Source organism: Oscarella lobularis, chromosome 4, assembly GCF_947507565.1.
Source record: "Oscarella lobularis chromosome 4, ooOscLobu1.1, whole genome shotgun sequence".
In the NCBI taxonomy this organism is placed as follows: domain Eukaryota; kingdom Metazoa; phylum Porifera; class Homoscleromorpha; order Homosclerophorida; family Oscarellidae; genus Oscarella; species Oscarella lobularis.
The window spans coordinates 1,487,919-1,507,714 of record NC_089178.1 but is presented as its reverse complement, the minus strand read 5'-3'; the positions used below and the strand labels follow the sequence as shown (position 1 = coordinate 1,507,714).

The 19,796-nt window shown below is 44.5% G+C and overlaps 4 protein-coding genes across 4 annotated transcripts; all 4 read left to right on the top strand.

Moving 5' to 3' along the window:
• The first annotated feature begins 61 nt into the window (after nucleotides 1–61).
• LOC136186510 (broad substrate specificity ATP-binding cassette transporter ABCG2-like) lies at nucleotides 62–2,957 on the top strand. The gene is made up of 15 exons (XM_065973869.1): nucleotides 62–255; nucleotides 312–371; nucleotides 433–703; nucleotides 760–917; nucleotides 969–1,120; nucleotides 1,180–1,275; nucleotides 1,336–1,487; nucleotides 1,543–1,608; nucleotides 1,655–1,743; nucleotides 1,789–1,878; nucleotides 1,933–2,057; nucleotides 2,107–2,261; nucleotides 2,319–2,408; nucleotides 2,473–2,540; nucleotides 2,604–2,957. Exons 1-15 carry the CDS (start codon nucleotides 71–73, stop codon nucleotides 2,755–2,757), a joined length of 1,911 nt encoding a protein of 636 aa, XP_065829941.1. The 5' UTR covers nucleotides 62–70; the 3' UTR covers nucleotides 2,758–2,957.
• Nucleotides 2,958–3,928: 971 nt separating this feature from the next.
• LOC136185614 (uncharacterized) lies at nucleotides 3,929–7,738 on the top strand. Its single transcript, XM_065972784.1, has 25 exons — nucleotides 3,929–4,076; nucleotides 4,136–4,473; nucleotides 4,527–4,606; nucleotides 4,666–4,715; nucleotides 4,781–4,951; nucleotides 5,003–5,115; nucleotides 5,172–5,242; nucleotides 5,296–5,376; nucleotides 5,425–5,468; nucleotides 5,522–5,551; nucleotides 5,599–5,664; nucleotides 5,720–5,852; nucleotides 5,902–5,950; nucleotides 6,004–6,069; nucleotides 6,120–6,168; nucleotides 6,227–6,267; nucleotides 6,323–6,353; nucleotides 6,408–6,523; nucleotides 6,582–6,734; nucleotides 6,786–6,868; nucleotides 6,929–6,993; nucleotides 7,046–7,185; nucleotides 7,238–7,388; nucleotides 7,456–7,509; nucleotides 7,565–7,738. Exons 1-25 carry the CDS (start codon nucleotides 3,951–3,953, stop codon nucleotides 7,661–7,663), a joined length of 2,400 nt encoding a protein of 799 aa, XP_065828856.1. The 5' UTR covers nucleotides 3,929–3,950; the 3' UTR covers nucleotides 7,664–7,738.
• Nucleotides 7,630–11,470, top strand: LOC136185615 (conserved oligomeric Golgi complex subunit 7-like). The gene is made up of 24 exons (XM_065972785.1): nucleotides 7,630–7,699; nucleotides 7,751–7,902; nucleotides 7,957–8,001; nucleotides 8,048–8,103; nucleotides 8,157–8,241; nucleotides 8,293–8,382; nucleotides 8,433–8,501; nucleotides 8,555–8,590; nucleotides 8,643–8,763; nucleotides 8,818–8,900; nucleotides 8,953–9,063; nucleotides 9,115–9,279; nucleotides 9,340–9,397; nucleotides 9,457–9,581; nucleotides 9,734–9,808; nucleotides 9,872–9,937; nucleotides 9,995–10,154; nucleotides 10,217–10,414; nucleotides 10,467–10,600; nucleotides 10,655–10,729; nucleotides 10,783–10,897; nucleotides 10,946–11,098; nucleotides 11,149–11,239; nucleotides 11,291–11,470. Exons 2-24 carry the CDS (start codon nucleotides 7,807–7,809, stop codon nucleotides 11,370–11,372), a joined length of 2,289 nt encoding a protein of 762 aa, XP_065828857.1. The 5' UTR covers nucleotides 7,630–7,699; nucleotides 7,751–7,806; the 3' UTR covers nucleotides 11,373–11,470.
• Nucleotides 11,471–13,988: 2,518 nt separating this feature from the next.
• On the top strand, nucleotides 13,989–18,751 carry LOC136186732 (uncharacterized). Its single transcript, XM_065974192.1, has 2 exons — nucleotides 13,989–14,175; nucleotides 14,766–18,751. The coding sequence occupies exon 2, from the start codon at nucleotides 15,740–15,742 to the stop codon at nucleotides 18,746–18,748; it is 3,009 nt and encodes a 1,002-aa protein (XP_065830264.1). The 5' UTR covers nucleotides 13,989–14,175; nucleotides 14,766–15,739; the 3' UTR covers nucleotides 18,749–18,751.
• The last annotated feature ends 1,045 nt before the right edge of the window (nucleotides 18,752–19,796 follow it).

Genomic DNA, 19,796 nt, shown 5'->3' with positions numbered 1-19,796 from the left:
ATTCAGAATTTGTGCACGTTAATTCTGAGTCGCGACGCATGTGAGTCTCTCTCGCTGCGCACGTGAGGCAATGGCAAGCGAAAGTCACGAGGAGAAGTCTCTACTGGATTCACGCAGCCTTTCGGAATACGGATCGGGCGCCGACGTGAAGAACGGTTCTACACTGTCGTATCAGAACATCGTCTATGCGGTGCGAGTGAGAAAGAAGGGTCCGTGCCGGCCAGCTGACGAAAAAGTCATCTTGCACAACGTTAGGTCGGACGAGAATCCTGAAACGTATAAGCTGTGATGTATTTTTGAAAATTTGGCAGTGGAATAATGAGGCGTGGTATGAATGCCATACTCGGTCCGACAGGCAGCGGGAAAACAACGTTAGAAAAACATCCTCAGGCTTACTGTATAATAAAAATGAACAAATTGCGTCTGCTTTAGGTTGCTTGACATTCTTGCTGGTCGAAAAGATCCTGGGGGCGTAAAGGCTGGTCAAGTTCTTCTTGATGGACGCCCTCTTCCCATCAATTTCAAATGTATTTCTGGCTACGTCATTCAAGACGACATTATTATGGGAGCGTTGTCCGTGCGAGAGAATTTGCAATTTTCCGCTGCCTTGCGATTACCGCGGACTATTGGAAATAAAGAGAAGCGCGCTCGCGTTGATATGGTCATTAACGAATTAGGACTTGAGGACGTCGCCGAATCCAAAGTATGCCGTTTTTTTTGTATCGCAGCACTGACTCCTCAGATTCATATTTACGCTAGATCGGCACTGAATTGATTCGTGGAATATCGGGCGGAGAGCGGAAGAGGACCAACATTGGCATGGAATTGATTACGTTGCCTTCGGTCTTATTCTTGGACGAGCCGACGACAGGGCTGGACGCTTTCACCGCTGCGTCAGTAATGAGGCTTTTGCATCAGTACGTAACACTGCATGTGCATTTATTGTATGTAATTGGCCTTAATTTTAGGTTATCCAGAAGAGGCAGAACAATCGTTTTTTCTATTCATCAACCGCGATATGCTATTTTTAAGCTATTTGACGATCTGACTTTACTTGGAAACGGTCGGACAATTTTTCACGGTTCTCCGGAACGTGCCTTGAAGTTTTTTGAAGAGAATGGCAAGACCGACCATTATCTGTTACAGAACATTTAGCTGAATGTCTCTCACATCTTACAGGATATCGTTGCGATGATCGCGAAAATCCGGCCGACTTTTTTCTAGATGTTATTCAAAAAGCGATGGAATCGGTGAAGAATGACGAGGATCAGGCTGGTATCCCGTGCATGCGTAATTTTACCTCTTGCACTCAAAAGATGTTTGTTCGTTTCTCAGTTCTCGCATTGGCCACAAAATATATGTCATCTCCCATATGTAAGGACGTTCTGGCCGACATCGAAGCTCGCGGCAAGCCAGTTTCGCCAACTGATGACATGGCGTTTCAAAGACGTCAGTCGGCTGGATATGCAACCAGTTTTCCGTATCAAGTAGCTGTAACATCATCAGCATCAGTACTATTCAAAACATGTTTGTTGGATTTAGTTGTTTGAAGTTTCCAAAAGAACGATTACCAATTTGTTTCGAAATCCTGTACTCTCGATTCTTCAAGTACGAATGAGTGACAAGTAATTCTAGCTCGTTGACTTTTTTGCAGTGGGTTATGTCAGTCGTATTTGGACTAATTATTGGAGGAATCTACTTTCAAGTCACTGATACGGATCCCACAGAAGGAGTACAGAACAGGTAAGATATGAAGTATATAAAGGCGAGACAACGAGTCGTTTTTAGAGTTGGCGCCTTATTCTTTCTTGTTTTGAACATGATTTTTGCTAACATGTCAGCTGTGCAAATCTTTGTCAGAATGAGACCAATATTCAAGTAGGAAAAAGTTACGACGAGACCCTAAAAATACTGATAGGCTCTGCTCTTTAGACACGAAAGTCTTAGCGGATACTATCGAGTATCAGCCTATTTCTTTGCCGAAGTCCTGTGCGACGTTCTTCCTTTGAGAATTATTCCAACGATTATTTTAGGCTCAATTTCTTACTGGATGATAGGTAATGAAATATTTAGTGCACTGACGCTCACCTAATTTTATTTTTCAAGGTCTATCGCCTGCTGCTGATAAGTTTTTCTTTTTCCTCTTGGACTTGAACTTGACAACGCTCGCCGCATGCGCTTTGGCATTTCTCTTTAGTTCCTTGGTTTCAACTGAGGCCGTCGCGACGCTCCTTTTGGCTCTAGTTTTTACCATGAGTATGGTATGAAAAGTAGCTTTTACCTACAGTGACGGAGAATTAATTTGTTCAATTAAACAGCTTTTTGGTGGCCTTCTTGTTAACTTAAGGAGTCTTCCATCGGCCTTGCGTTGGCTAAACTATCTGAGCATTTTTCGCTACAGTTTGGAGGTAAACGGCTGCGGATGAAGCAGGTGCGATGTTTTCAGTCTGATTAGCTGCCTTTTATATCCAGGGATTAAGTATAAACGAATTAAAAGGGATGCAATTTTGTCTTGCTGATGAAAGAATCAATGGCACGTGGTACTCTTTCATGCATGCGCGCTTACCGGAATATTATATACAAGATGCTTTACTTTTGTGCAGTATTGGTCCTGGTAACAGCACCGGTAATGACTATCTCGTAAGTCAGGGATTCACTAACGACATCTGGACAACTCAGATTGCTCTGGGGTCTTTTATTGTTGGAATACTTTTCCTGGCCTACCTTCGCCTCGTCTTGATGAAAAAAAACAGGTAAGCGGCTTTCACGGAAATAACTGTGATACACTTGAAGTACTCGTACAAAAGCGCGATAAGGGCTCGTGGCTGTTTTCTTGACCGTTGTTTCTGTTTTACTTTTCTTTTCTGTAGTTCCGTATTTTTATCATTTTATGTAATTAGCTTCTTCAAGTCTATTGTAGAATTGACTTGCCTTTTTGGTTTTCAATACGATTACCTTTTCCCTGAATGGTATCTAAGGTAATGAGATGCGTGTTGCCGTCGTCGTCGCCGTCGTCGTCGTCGTCTGCTCGGTATTAGTTTTTGCTCGCATTTATCATTAGAGTACGACTAGCAGTAGTATTATTGAGTAATCAGCCTTCTCAACCTTCCTTCTAATCTATTTTGCAGCACGTTTGAGGCTGATCCTCTTTTCTGACATCAGAGTAGATCAGCAGCGAAGTTGATAGGACGTCACTCCTGTACAGCGCACGACGACGTGTGGTCTTTTCAGCTGTTAATTGTTCTACTTTGCTTAGTGACACAAAGAAGATCAACAGCAAAATAGATTGCACTTTACTATATCGAACTTTAGTTCAAAGCCATCATTCTCTAGTCAACCAAAATTTTTTTAATAATTATTAATTAATACTGTCGTACTCGGAAAATGTGATAAGCTGTACTGTAGGGCCAAAGACAACTGAATGCTACTGAAGCCATCGTCACATGAAAATCTTTTATTTCTCTTTCCTTTGTCGAATAAAAGACGTTTTTCGGAAATACTACGACTCCCGAACGTCTCAATAACCTATTCTATCAGTGCATTTAACCTGAGAGAACAAACTAAATACTCCTGCTGCAAAATTTGCCGCAGCAATTATAGTTGGAGATCGAACTATTCCAGAAAGTATGAGAGTTTAGATTTTGTATCCTTCGCAAATATTCGGATATAGCTAAGCAGTTTAAAAGAGCGAAAATTAACCTCAAAATGCATTATGTGGGCGTGGTCTCGAAAAATTTTGCGCGCGCAGCCCCCCCCCCCCCCCCCCCCCCCTCTCTCTAAAATATCTTCCTACGCTACTGTGGCAGACGAATCATCCTATTTTCATACTTTTGCTACCCGATTTAGTGAGTGATTAAATCCCTCAATGTGTCATCTAGTGGGCGCAGAGGGAAAGGGAGACATCTAGCGTGCGCTAACTGCGCTAAGATTGGAGGAGATTGGCGAGCATAATGGATCCTCTTTCGCAACCACGTCGGGCGAAGCTTTTGGAGCGACAGTTGTCTCTTGCAGAGATGAAACACGAACGTCAACGTCGACAATACTTACTCGATACAATAATACGGGAAGATGGGAAGGTCTGAGAGCATCCAGGCGCGGATATTTGCCTTATATCGGTTGCTCCTTTCTTCTGCAGTTCCTTACCTTTGGTGTTAATGACGATTCGTGTCCTATCGATCTTGATCGTTGGAGAAAGGAACAAAACTCTAGCGTGGAAGACGTTTCACGTCTGGACTCCAATCTCGAGCCGCTTGATGAGGCGTTCGAGTCGCTAGAAGATGCTGGAGAAGAGAAAGATCCGTCGTCTTCGGTCGTCACCTCGGCGCCGCCTTCTGAGACGGAAGAGGAAGCTAAGAATGAGGCAGGCGTTGCTGTTGGTAAGAAGCTGCGTCGTGGCCATCGACACCGAGGAAGTTTGCAAAGACTTCAAAGTCGAATGAAAATGGAAGATCGAGACGTTGCGGATATCACACGGTCAGATCCGAAAACCATAACTGTGATGACTAGGCTTTTATGTTGTCTTGCAGGGCTTTAGCTGATGCGTATGATTTGAGGTGGAATTACGTGTTTAATGAAGAAGAGGAAGAAGGAGGAGTCAATGAAGCAAGTATGTCTTGTTTGCTATATAGATCATGTACAGAGTACATCTACTACCCGTCGTTTTAGGTCATTCGGAGTTTCAAGTGAATGATGCTGGTTTCTTCTGTCAGTGGAAGGTACTACTACTACTACTAGTCTAGCTCAGTAAAAGTGGCAAACCTTTAAATGAATTTGTATGAAGAACGGCATTCTGGCTGTTGGCCGGAATGGCGACGACCAACCCCGATGGGAATCTCACTCGTCAGCCGCTGATTTTTATCAGGATTTGCATGCTTTCAACATGGTTGCAACGCACGGCCCAATACGCAGCTACTGTTGGAAAAGACTGCAAGTGTTAGACGCAAAATACAGAGTATTCCATCTCTCATTTTCAGATCTAAAATTGCAATGCATATCTTTGAAGCTATATAAACTGGAAAAGGAGGCCGATGAAGCCAATACACTGAAGCACACTGCGCGCGACTTTGAGAATGTAGCCAAAGTTGACACTCACATTCATCACAGTGCCTGCATGAGGTATACACTAGATCAAGGCAAAGCAAAAGAGGCCTACCGCCAGCTGTCTCATTTAGTGTAAAGGAATTGTTTGATTATATGAAACTCAAACTGAAAACGGCAGAGAACGAAATTGTTTTTACCGAAGGCTAGCTCACAGAACGTACGCGTCGCGTTAGGTGTTCTGACTGTTATTTGTAGCTGATGGAAAGGACGTATCACTTAAGGAAGTGTTTTCAAGCATGAATTTGACGGCTGAATCTCTGAGCCTTGATGCTTTGGGTACGTAATATACGACTTGATGTGAAAGAGCTCAGGTTGTTTGTGAAGATATGAAAATTAATGCTGAAGATGCTTATCAACGGTTTGACAGAGTAAGACGTAATTATTCTGAGAGTCGTCTCTATTTTAATGAAAGCGTATTTAGTTCAATGCGAAATACAATCCTGCCGGACAAGTAAGAATGTATGGATCTGTGTAAGAAATCATTACAATTAATTGCAGTCGCGTTTGAGGGAAATTTTCTTAAAAACATCCAATAAAATAAAAGGAAAATATTTGGCGGAATTAGTAAGTTTGTTTAATTAATGAAACTGGTAGGGTTTCAAGTGATCATATGAGTTAGACAACCAATGTTTTCAAGCGTCTTGAATCAACCGCTGGAGAAAGAACAGAAATGAGACTTTCTATTTACGGAAGAAAGAAATCAGAATGGGACAGCTTGAGTTCGTGGGTTGTGGATCATAACCTATTTTCAGGTATTTCAATTTATTGTTTTTGTGCCTTTCGTGAAACGTCTGGATGCAGAGAGAAATAAATGGATGATTCAAGTTCCAAGAATTTACACTGTTTTTCGGTGGTTAATTAGTGATTAAGATTTCCTACTTGGTGAAACCGATGTTTTCACAGAAAGCTTGGTACTATTGGTTCATTTTTCGAAATGCTTGATAACATCTTCACGCCGCTATTTGAATGGTTTGCATTTGAAGTATTTAATTTCTCAGTTGAGAGTCTAAAATTTTTAGCACAAGGAATCCCGGGGCTCACCCAAAGCTTCACAAGTTTTTGATGCAAGTAGTGCACTACTTTATATAAAGATGTTTTGTGCCGGGCGTGCATGGCAGTGTCATAGGTGTCTGCTTTTGACAGCGTGGACGACGAGAGTATTTCGGAGTAAGTTAATGATCTTGACCCTGACGCAAAAAAATAACTTGAACGTATTTTTGAGGCCTCGTTTCAGCACGGAGAAGACGCCAGAAGTAGTTGTTACGCATACTGTGCATGTATTCTCTTTTCGTTAATTGTTGTCAAAGGATTGGACGGAAGAAACGAATCCTCCCTACAGCTACTACTGTTTTTACATGCGGGCCAACATCAATGTTTTAAATCAGTTTCGGGCCGCAAAAGGATTGAACACGTTTAAATTTCGGTACTGCAGTTTTTTAATAGTCGACTGATGCCTTGATGAATCTAATGGTGTTTGACAGACCTCATTGCGGCGAAGCTGGAGACCCAAGCCATTTGGAAATTGCTTTCCTATTGGCTGACGGTGTTGCTCACGGTATCAATTTGTGGCATCGACCCACGCTGCAGTATCTGTTTTATCTCGCCCAAATTGGCATTCACATGAGTCCAGTCAGGTACAATCAAACTTCCGAAAAAATAAAGCTATCTTAATTTCCGGAGTGCAGCAACAACGCTTTGTTTCTTGCATATGAGCGAAATCCTTTTCCAAAGCTCTTTGCCCGAGGTCTCAACGTTTCGCTGTCTACGGGTAGCCAACGTTACACTTCGTTTGAAAAACGGTTTTGATGATTACATGTTTCTTTGCTAGATGATCCTTGCCAGTTTCATTCCACCGAGAATCCTCTACTAGAGGAGTACAGCATCGCAGCAAAGGTTGCTTTATTAGAGATTATTGTAAATGCAGCGGGAGTAAGGGTAAATGCAGGTGTGGAGGCTTTCCAACTGTGACCAGTGTGAAGTAGCAAGGAACAGTGTGAGACAAAGTGGCTTTGATACCCAACTCAAAATTCGATGGATTGGCCAAGGCTTTCTTACAAAACGGATTCAAGATGAAGACTGTCTCTTGTAATATTCTATCACCTCGCGCGTAATTGCTATAAATGCTCTCTGTATGTAGAAGCAACCTCCCCTTGATCCGACTTCAGTTTCGAAGAGAATTGCGAGGATGTGAATTGGAAGCTTTAATCGGAGAGGAAAGGGCGAAGAAAATCATTGGAAATTATACTTGCAGCGAAAGTCAGCAATTCGGCTTTTCTCATTTGCACCAGGTACAGTATACAGTATGTGACGTGTCTCAGAAACGTACAGGCTACATACAGTACCTGTTGTTCTAAGGAGTTACCTCAACCTGCTGCACACCTCTCTCAGTTTCCATTGCACTTTGATGAGGTTAGCCTAGTAGGTGGGACTCTACTATCTACCATCTTTTGTTTATGTCGTTTAGAAAAAATCGGTGAAAAGTCAAGTATCTTTTCTCCTACCTACTTTGATGCTTGGTACTGGAGTTTTGTTGGGTTATCTGTTTAGGCGCCTCAGCTACTAATCAACTGCGCTGCTTGAACGCTGGAGAAGAAGACCAGTACAGTACTAGTTTAGATAGCGTGTCAACGAACTCTCATCAATGTTGTAGCGTCACGTGCAAAGGTCAGGTACAGTATCGAACTGCTGCAGAACGCGCGCTAGGCTATGGATTTCTCCAAGTTTTCTCATCTTGACTTCGACGTGAAGGAATGGGTGAACGGGGCTTTACGCGCGCCAAGAGACGCAAATACTTCTCTGGACGTATGTCCGCGAAGGATATTCTTCTACCAATCGATCGATTCTTACCGCGCGCAGGTTCATGCTTCTACGCTGGTACTGAAACTTCAGCTGTTTATACAGGTGAGCCGTTTTGGCCGTTTTAGGTTTGTCTTGACGTTTTTTCTAGGAGGTGAACAAGTCTCTGGAGGAGATCAGTCAGCAGGCTGTGCAAAACGTGCCAAGGCGAGAGAATAAGAATCTTATAGTTCATGCCTTCAAACAATGCATTGCTATAGAATTGTCAAGGATGTGGAAACGGTTAAGCACGAAGCAACTCTCCTGAAAGATCAAATGCAGCTAGTAAAGGAAGATATCAAACAGGTGGAAAGAACCGCACGATTTTGCGCCTAACCGATAACCTTGGCCGTGAAGGTTGAAGAAAACACTTCACAGTCCATGAAAACCCTCATGGAATTGGATAAGATTAAGTGCCGCATGCAGGAGACAGCTCAGGCTTTACGAGTGCGCAATTGATTTATATTTATGTATTTGTATATAGACTTTGGATGTAGGAGGCAGACAACTGGACGTCTTTGTCTGCTAATGTCGAAGAAATTCTAGAAACGGACGATATTTTGGCAGTGAAGTTTTAGTTGGCTGTTCAATTTACCATCTTTAATAGCCTAATTTTTAGATTTACAATAAATTGCTTGGTATGCAAAAGAGTTTGGTAAGCCGAACGAACAATTGCCACTTTTGCGAATGAATTATCTTTAATTAAGACGGTTCTTCACGACGTTCCGGACTACGCCAATCGTCATCAGAAGCTTGAATCACTGAAGAACAAACTTGAATCGAAGTTGAGTCCAAGACTCGTCGCTGCGTTTAATTCACACAATCTGGGTAATTAAGTAAAGAGGCATTATGATGGAGAGATGCTTGCAAGGCTGTTTTCAGACGAGGCCAAGTACTATGTGGAAATTTTTAGGACTTTGAAAAGAGAAGAGCAGCTTCAGTTCTATTATATCAGAACGCTCAAAGTAGATATTTCATTCTTAGTCTATAAAGATTTAGTCGCTTTTGCCGTCTCAGAATCGTCTGTGTAAATTCTGGCAGAAATTGCAAAGCCTAGTCGGCGAAAGACCACTTCAAGAACAGTTGATCGAGTTCTTGGACGAAGTGGTCAGCATGTGCCACTCAGAAGTATACAGATACTTGGCTTTTGAGTAAAACTCACGGTTTCTGTATATCTAGTTGTCTTGGGGTAGGCAAGTGTTCAGTGAGCCATCCAGGACTCTGTGCTCCGTGCTGATCCAGATACTAAACAGTCTTGATCCGTCAATAGAACACTGGATTTCTCAGCACGTCCCAATCCCGTCTTTGTCCAATTCTTTATCGCTGCTAATAGATGTGAAGCAGGTAAATAAGCTCGTTGTTTTCAGTTTTAGTGCAAAAGGGGTTTCTTTTTATTTTATAAAGGCTCTTTTACGTTTCGCAAGATCTTTAGAATTAATTTTCTCAGACCACGAACAAGCAGGTTCGAGATAGAAGGACGTATTTGGCCTTACAATGTATTATGTTTGCAAATTGTTGAAGGTCTAAATGAAGGTGACGTCTCCTTGCTACGCCGAGCAATTCATGGGCCTCTTGTTCAATTTCAGCTGGATTATAGCAAAATGGAACAGGACAGGCTCCTCATTGACTTAGGAGCAATAAATTTAGTACGTTCATCTCGATTATGGCAAATAAGTAACTAGTTTGCTTCTTGCTTCTTTACTCGTAATGAACGTTTTGGCTGCTGCACGTACACAGAAACTTGGCTGTAGTCTGAAATGGCGACCGAATAACGTAGTTCTCTTTTTTCTCTTATTAGGAAGCCCAAGGACTTACTGACACCGTGACTTTGGTTGCAGATTCCATTCCGCGGCTGTTCAATGCGGCAGAAGAAGTGAGCCAATTTTTACAGCTAGACGAAGTTTAAGTTTTGACTTTTTTGTTGTTGTTACAACAGTCAATTGATCGTTGCCTTCAGTTCACCCAAGGATTAGGCTGTTGCGGGCTAGTTCAAGCACTTGAGGTTGTCAGTCTGCTGCAGACGTATTATCAGGGTCCTCTGAGAACGATATCTTCTTAGGCCTTCTTTTCTATGTATTGTGGGCGGTTGGAATCTGCTTTGGTTGACGTTCGTTCGTCGCGTAACGTAGAAAATGCCAGTCAGCCTCAAGGGACTGCATCTGGCTTTCGTGACGACTGGAGCTACTTTCAGAACGCGTTTCGTTTTCTTGAATGCTGCGGTAAGCAATTGATTATCAAATGTTTAGCGCTTGACATACCCATCAATTAATTACTTATTTAGGTAGCGTATTATTTCGATTTTCCAAATTCGAGAGCGACTTCTTATCCGTATTTTCGACCAAAGCAAGTCACATTGGAACGCCCAGTCGAGTGTCAGCAGTTGAGGGATCTGTCAATCTTCAATTCTTTAACTATTTACTGGAGAGACGCCCAACGGAATACCAACAGGTTGTTGACTTGGTTTACCCATTGGAATCAGGTACACCAATATCCCTCGCTCCTCAGTCAAGTCTAACCGCTGTTGCTCCTAGTTGCGTATACTTTACCTCTTCTGCCTGAATCTCGATCTGCTATACTGGCCTTTAATAAACTAGTTCATGATTTTGCTTTTGACTCACTCTTCAGTGGACTTCAAACAAAGCTGTTCGAAGTTCCTCGTATGGAGGTATAGCCACCTGTTTTCCTTTGCACAATGTATGTGATTTCTATATGATAATAGGCTTGGAAAGCTGAAAGCTCGGAGTCAGCAGGGCTAGCTACTTTTACCGTGTCTCCTCTCACGTACATTACACAAGTGAATTTGTCTTATTCAATTTCTCCTTTGACCTTCAAGTTCACGGTTGTTAGATCGGAGACCACCTCCTTACCCTTCCTCAGCAACTGGAACCGTTTGTTTCTCAAGAGTACACAGCATTGGACACAGCGCTAAGGGCAACGGAACTGCCGTACAGTGAAACTCCAGGTGCAAAGAATACGTATTTTAGTCAGTCGCTTATTGATGCTTATGAAGTATCTGTTCCCGCCTCTCCTGAGCACGAGATGGACATCGCTGAGTCCTGGATAGGCGCTATCACCAATGCAACCATGAAAGTCTATTTTCAGAAAATACTAGAGATTGACCACTTCAGTCACCACGGTGCCCAGCAACTGTCGACAGACATCGGTAAGTTAATCTATTTAGTCCTTAGAGGATCACGTCTGAAAGTCATTCAGAGTACTTCTGTAACGTACTAAGTGCGTTGGAAGTCCTTCCGAATGTTCAGTTGAAACAGCTGGCTCATCTACTCCGGGTTCACCCTGAGCAGTAAGCTAAAACCGTTTTGAAATTAATGAGTTGGTTAGCTGCAGCTTCTAGATACGAAAGCACAGCCGCTGATCAGGACATTTCTCCTGCCTTATATCGCCCCGTAGCAAGAGCTCGCGGTATTGAACTCTAAGAATAAATATTTGTGAGGCAAACAGACTACCGCAAAGAGCAGCCAACATCTCTCATGCTTTGTAGTCTATACAGTATAGCTTGCACATCTGTGAGGCATGCATTTTAGATCACGAACAAATTAGACCAGTGACGTCATAGTGACATCACGTACCGTACAGAAACCCCAGAGCGTCGAGATCATTACTTTTGCACACCATTAGGAGAACTGTGACCGTGTCGCGTCTAGTTACCCGTTCAACGTCATTAGCGTCCCCATTGTGCGCTAAATCTCTTGATCTAAAATGTTCGTGATCTAAAATGGAAGCTGCTTACAAAGCTTCCATTTTAGATCACGAACATTTTAGATCAGCTTGTACAAAACATAATCCGAGTGTAGGGAACTAAGCTCGTTCTTTCAACTGCATTTCGTACTGCTCTACTTTTAAAGTTCTTTGATGTAAAATGGAAGCTGCTAAGCAGCTTACACTGCTTCTATTTTGTTTTATCTCTGATTGCAGGTGAATTACTTTCTTTAGGCACTGTCAAAGTCAACCGGCATATATAAGACAATAAGAGTGGCGCTGTTCTAAAATGTTCCTTGATCTAAAATGGAAGCTGCTTACACAGCTTCCATTTTAGATCATGAACATTTTAGATCAATACATTTAGCGCACAATGGAGACGCTGGCGACGTCAGAACGGGTAACTAGAAGCCACACGGTATGTAGTTCTCCTAATGGTTGAAAAAGTAGTGATCTAAAATGTTCTCGATCTGTACGTCACTACGGTGTACGTGATGATGTCACTATGACGTCACTGGTCTAATTTGTTCGTGATCTAGAATGCATGCCTCACAACGTCGCTTTTGACTTCCAAAAAGAAATAGCAAGTCGTATGTGACTATTCGAATTCTGTTTGTGCGTCAAGAAGAGGGTGCGTCAAAGGCAGATTACGCGAATCGAGTCCACGCATATTTTTGCTGTGACATCCGTGGGAGACTGTCCGGGACAACTCTGCCATTTGAGGTGTGCGGACAATTCTGACCACCTCTCAGTCTCTCGAGTTCGAGTTGAGTTCGGCGGTTCGCTTCGGGCTCATTTCCACCTCGTCTCGATGGGAGGTTTGGCCTGTTTTGCAGCTCTCCTCCTTCAGCTCTCGTCGACCATCTGTGAAGTCACTATATTAGAACGGGACTATATTAGAACAGCAACGCCCAATGATGTAAGGTGCTTGCGCAGTAGCAAACTAGGTTAAGATACGTAACCACCCCTGACAACGGCCCCGTAACTCAATTAGCGATTTTCAGCAAAGGTTTACGACGTTTTACACCGGCATACATACTGCACAGTGATGAATTTTATTTTTTATTGATTGGGACGCCTTGTCATGCCGAGAAGGTGAAAATAGAACAATAACTTTCTGTTCTAATATAGTCCTGTTCTAATATAGTACCTTCTAAGATGGCACTATTTTAGAACAGGGTCTATTTTAGAACAACCTCTTATCAGTGCAGAAGCAACGAAAACTCATGCCTGTCACCGCCTGGTAGCTACCGTGCATGGCCTGCATGGCCTGCATGGGTGCACGTTGGGACCGAGTCTGTTCTAATATAGTCCTGTTCTAATATAGTTCCTTCTAAGATAAAATGAGTGACAATTCACAATTTATGTACTGTTGAAAGGTTCGTACTTGCAATGGTTTCCGTTGCAACCGATAACGGGGGTCATTTCTGCGCTATCTTCCGTGTGAAAGAAAACGAATGGCTGCAGTATGACGGGATGAAGCGTCCAACTATCACTCCGCTGAAAAAAGAAGCTACGGAGCTGTGCAACGACCCCTATCATGTCACCTGGGCAATTTATGTCGACTTGGAATATGTCAAAGACAATTTCAAAAGACTTTATCGTGAGTTTGACCAGCTCATTGACAATCGGCCTGGTCCCTATTGGAAAACCACGCCCGGAAGAACGGAGAGAAAGAAGTAGTCCCAGACAGAATAAGCGGCTAAAAGTAAAACTAACTTAAGAAGAGTTGTGTTGACGTTCAGTTAAGTTGCGTCCTTTGACGCGGTACAATTAGCTAGTAAGTTACCGGTGTTTAGTAAGCGCGAACGTTTGACGTTTTCACGTCTACTTTGACATACTTACAGTAATCGCTAACGTTCAGCGAAAACTAAGTATTCTCGTTATTCATGCATGAAAGGAAAACATTCGTAAAACGTTTGTTCGGTGTGTTCTAAAATAGACCCTGTTCTAAAATAGTGCCATCTTAGAAGGAACTATATTAGAACAGGACTATATTAGAACAGACTCGGTCCCAACGTGCACCCATGCAGGCCATGCAGGCCATGCACGGTAGCTACCAGGCGGTGACAGGCATGAGTTTTCGTTGCTTCTGCACTGATAAGAGGTTGTTCTAAAATAGACCCTGTTCTAAAATAGTGCCATCTTAGAAGGTACTATATTAGAACAGGACTATATTAGAACAGAAAGTTATTGTTCTATTTTCACCTTCTCGGCATGACAAGGCGTCCCAATCAATAAAAAATAAAATTCGTCACTGTGCAGTATGTATGCCGGTGTAAAACGTCGTAAACCTTTGCTGAAAATCGCTAATTGAGTTACGGGGCCGTTGTCAGGGGTGGTTACGTATCTTAACCTAGTTTGCTACTGCGCAAGCACCTTACATCATTGGGCGTTGCTGTTCTAATATAGTCCCGTTCTAATATAGTGACTTCACACCGTCGACGCGACGACTTATCTGTGGAGAGGCGCTTCGGGTCAGCTTAAATGGAATGATCCTGCCAACTGGACAGGCGGAAAGTAAGTTTCCAAGAGTATCTCGTGGGTGGGTGGTGGGTGGTCCGGTTCGCGACCTCGATTCGCGTGCAAGCTATACGTATATAACACAGCCGATGTTAAGACCACCTATGAGACATACATTTAGATGACGAACAAATTGGGTAGCAGTTCATGTTTAAATTGCGCCTAGAGATGATGGCACTATACTAGTCTACCCTAATTTACGTACGAACGGTGTCAATACAGCAATGTCAGGGTGATCTAAAATGTTCGTGATCTAAAATGTAAGCTTCGTAGGCAGCTAATGAACGACGTTGGCGTCGTCCGAGCGATGTATATGCGTAAAAGGACGCGACACAGTTTCTGCCTTTCAAAATTCGCTTAAAAGAAGGTGATCTAAAATGTTTTCGATGCCCGGGGTTGCTGTAGTGAATGACGTCATACCGGACGTCGTGATGTCAAAATGACGTCACTGGCCTAATTTGTTCATGATCTAAAATGTATGCTCACACCATCTCATGTTAGGTCTAATATTCAGTCCCCAGTAGCCATAGAATCGTGCACTAAATGTAATTGTTTATAAAAGTTCATTGTTTGCGCTTTTTTCTCAGAATCCCAACATCAACGGATGAGGCTCAAATAGCGACGTCAGGAACGTATGACGTCAAGATTGATCAAGACACAGCAATTGCTTCCTTGACGATTGGCTCCGGCGCGGATTCGATTGGGCTTATCGTCGCCGCCGGCGTGACTTTCACCGTCACGTCGAACCTTGAAGCGCTCTGCCCCACAATCACAATTCTTGGAACTCTAAATGCAAGCAAGCTTTTTTGGTCCGGAAAATATCTCGACGGCAGTCTTAATTCAAACTTTGTTGCCAATTCGGCTAAAGGTCAAGTGATCGTCAACAAGCTTGCACTCGTCAAACGCGGTATCTACGATCAGAAACACATACGGAACGTGATTTGGACGAATCGTCAAAATTTCACCGTTGACCCGTCCATGGACAGTTCCGGTCGTTATATTTTCTGTCTCGCATGTCGAATTGTCAACGAGGCGTCGTCGACTATGACGTTTAATCAGGCTCAACTGGGGTTGAATGGCAATCAACCGGCGGCGGATGTAAACGGTTTTTCGGCTGGCATTGTCAATCGTGGTCTTCTTGTCTTCGAACTTCTTTCTTATATGTACGTCTACTGGGACGTCGGAAATTACGGGGGACAAATTAAAATTGTCGCAAAGTCGTTTCAGAGTTCATACTCCATTTACTGTTATGGTCAATGGGCGAATGACGGATCAATTCAACTATACGGCATCTCACCAATATTCCATTACTCCAATTCGGCGGAAAGATTGAATTCACAATGGCACCTGGGAAGTCTATTCCTATCCTTATCGTCCGTCTGCTTCGTCGAGTCCGCGTGGACAAAGTACGCTTGGCACTTGGAAGGAATACATTGCTGACCTCTATCAGAATGTCAGCTTAGGCTATTGGAACAGTGACTAATCTACTAATTTTCAAATAGAAAATCTAAATGACGCGACACTGACGTTTCACAACTTTACAACGTTCGGGCGGGTTGTAATGCAAGTGAGCAGTAGCCGCGGAGCAACGCTTCGCTTCAGCGGCGACATGAACCTGGGCGAGCACGGCGAACTGAGACTCAATCAGTACTCGAATGCCAACGATGGAAACGTTCTTTCAGTTGGCGGCGCAGCTCATTTTCGTGCCGACGTCGTTTCCGTGGGATCCGGCTGGACGCTCGATTTGGCGAATCACGGCAAAGTGGCAATCGCTCGGCGAATTACCGTCAAAGAAGGCGGATTCGTGAAAATCGGATCCGATATCGCCGCCGTCGCCACCGTTTGGCTCAACGGTTTTCTCGCCATAACGGCTACGGCCCGTTTCGAAGTGTTGAACCGAAACGTGACTATAGACGGAACGTTTATCGAGAACGGAATCGTCAACTTGACCCAAGCGACGCTGACGACGACGAAAGAGTGGCTATTTAGTCAGGGCTCGTTAATCGGCAGCAAATCGCAGCTCAACGTGCTCGCTGTCGGCAACGTGACGGGCAATTTCACGAAGACAATCGACGGCGTCGAATTGAACGTCGAAGCGGCAGCACCTCCCCAATTGTATCACGGAGTCATAGCTGAATACTTTCAATATCGAGTGGACACCGATTTGACGTCACGTATCAGTAGTCTCTATTATTTTACGGGCGAAGGAAGCTCGCAGTATTCGCTTCCACTGGAATTTGATAGTGGGTCATATACACCGAATGCTGTTCAATTTCTATCGTCGTTCGATCGCTTGTCGAAGTACTATGGCTCGTCGCCACTCGCTCTGCGATCAGATCTTGAGAATTTCGACACGAGCAGTCCCGACTCGTTTACGCACGGGTACGCCGCTCGTCTTTGGTCGTTTCTCGACGTCAACGAGACGGGGTCATACAAATTTTACTTTTCAACGGGCTACGGACTTCACGTTCAACTTTGGATCAACGGTAAGAAAGTCTTCACGTCTCGTCGCCATCGCTACTTTTTGAACGCCGATGAAACTGCCGGACCATTCAACATTCAAAAAGGCGTCTGTCGCCTACGAATCGACTTTATTCAGGAAAGTTCATCGTGGAGTTACGACAATGCACTACTCGTCAACTACTCCGGCCCGTCGTTCGCGTCAAAACCTCTCCCGCTCGACAAGCTCTTCAGAAGATACACGTTCTCAAATGGGACCACGGAATACGCCAATTCGAATTTCAATACTACTTTATTTGTACCGACTACAAGCGTTCTCTATATCGGCGGCGCAGGGCTGATATTTGCCAAGAACGGCGCCGATTTGAGCGTCGGCAAGACGGGCGTCGTGGACGTTCACGACGACATCACCTGGTTCTCGCACTCCGCTTTTGGTTTGACGTCGAAAGTGATCAATCGCGGTCGAGTCGTCAAGACGGGCGACGACGGCGTGGCGACGTTTTTTGCCCAGTACCTGTCTCGCGGCGGATCGCTAGTTTCGCTTCGCGGTCTCTTCGAATTCAAGGACGCGTCGAAAGACGGCGGCTTGGCCGTGTGGAACAATCCAGGTGGCGGCGCTTGGGACGATGCGAACAATTGGGTGCCAAAACGCGTGCCGCGGACGAACGACATCGTTCACGTGACGGCGGAAGGCACATACCAGGTCGTTATTCGCGGTCACAGCAACATCAGCATGCTGTTGTTGACTCTCGGCTCGACGACAAGTCAACCGGAGCTCATTGTTGGACATTTCGTCGAAGTGAATATTGCCAATAGGCTCGACATCAATTCGCCTAAGACGACCATATACGGTCAAGTGACGGCGAAGTACGTTACGTTTCGCGGCGAGACGATTGGTGGTAGTTCGATTGGTGGCGAGATTCGCGTTTTGAGTCAATTTGCTCTCGTCAAAGGCCTGTACAAATCAAAGTATCTTCGTCAAATTAACGTGACCGTTAGAGAGAGTTTTGACATTGACTCGAGTCTGGACAACAGAGATTCCCGTCTCTACTGCGATCGTTGCTACATTGTCAATGAAATGGGGTCTACGTTTTATAGCAATAGTATTCATCTATCTGTCACTGGCTATCCGCCGGCGATGTCGGATGGCTTTAGACAGGGTCTTATCAACTACGGCCTCTTTGTGCTGGAGCTGCATACGTGCTGTGCATACAGCTATTGGGACGTGAGAAACTACGGCCGGTTTGTTGTCGTCTCAATGAATCTCTACAGCAGCCAATCGATGTATTACTACGGATCATTTGCCAATTACAACACGACGCAGTTCTACCTCGCAAACGTCTATTTAGATTATCAATCTCAATCGCTCCTCTTTGCTGCACGTCGCAGCGTAGGGCAAGTATACGGTTATTTTGCGCGATATAATAACGCCCCGCGTCCTGCGGGAGAAGGGAAGGTTGGACAGTGGCGTCGCTATCTTGACGACGTCTATCAGAATGCCACGAATCCGCGCGATTCTGCCGTTCTGTGGCACGTAGGACAACGGGTCAACTTTCACGTGCAAAACGTGTTCGGATCGTCGTTTGAATCTCGTGCAAAACGTTTCTTTGGACGGTTCGAATCGTACGGCTACGTGTGGTTTCTAGCAAGCAGCAGTCGCTATGCGGAACTTTATTTTCCCGATGGTTTCATTATGGATCAACACGGGATATTTTTTCTAGAACAGTATAACTCGCCGTCAGAAGGAAATAGGGTAATGATAGGAGGAAACTTGGTTGTCGGTAGAGCTTACATAAAACAGGGCTGGAACGTTACAATTGGAAACCGAGGACGAGCCACGTTTCGTCAATACGTAACGATTTACGAGGATGCAATCTTTGGCTCGAGAAACGGCAGCGAATCGACATTTGACTTCTGCAATCAGCTTGTCGTGCGACCGAATGGAGTTGTGAACGTGGTCGATGCGACGACTATTTGTCACAGCAATTTTTCGCTTTCGGGATCGTTGAATATCGGCGGCGGAACGATAAGTGTTCACGGTCGTTGGACGTGTACGAAGGCAGCGTTATTGGAAAGAGCGGCAGCACGATTTGGCCGTACGGCGGCTTGAACGTAACTGGCGACTCCGATAAATCGTTTTCCGGAGTATCTGTTCGCATCGCGCCGCCGCCTGAGTTTTCGTCAATGAAAAACGGCGTCGTTGCGGATTATTTTCAGTATCGAGTCAGCACAGATCGAACGAACAGAATTAGCAACCTCTACTATTTCCGGGAGGAGGATCGGCCATTTATTCCCTGCCGTCAGAATTCGATCAAGCCAGGACACTTCCTAACGTAGAACGCTTTGAAGTGGACGTTTCTCGTTTTCCTCAATACTACGGCAGTTCACCGTTGTACTTGGGACCTCTGATAGACAATGTAGATACGAATAGTCCTCTGTCTTACACGTACAACTACGCCGCCCGACTTTAGACATTTTTGCAAATTGACACGACAGGAAATTACACGTTCTACTTCGTCACCGGTTATAGCTTGACATATCGTCTTTGGATTGACGACGTTTTACTAGTCAGAGGCAGTCGACGATACCAGCAATTATTGATGGAAGAAAAATTTGGACCGTACGCGCTGTCAAAGGGCTTTCATCGCCTCCGAATTGACTTCCTACAGGGTTCAAGCTCTTGGTCGACGTCGGGCAATACACTGCTAGTCTCGTACTCAGGGCCTGGTCTAACAAAACGTCTTATACCGAAGGAAAAACTATTCTATCACAACGGGACGTCGTGCGCAAAACCAGGATTTATGGGCCTCTCGCAAACTGGCTACTGCTGGTTGGCTGGCGAGGGTCTGATATTGGGTCAACAGTCGGTAACAGTCGACATTTGTTCAAAATGCGAATTTCACGTGCTCGACGACGTTATCTGGTACTCAGACGCTAAACTCGGCGGCGTGACGTCGTTCGTCAACGCCGGTCTGCTCGTTCGACGCGACCTACCAGGCACGGCGGCAATCTACGGCAAATACATCGGCAAACCCGGAAGCAGTCAGCGAACGGAGACGGGTTTCTTAGAATTTCGGGACGCAAGCGTTTCGGGTGGATTGGCGATATGGGCGAATCCGAACGGCGGCAGTTGGAACGACGCAGCCAACTGGAATCCG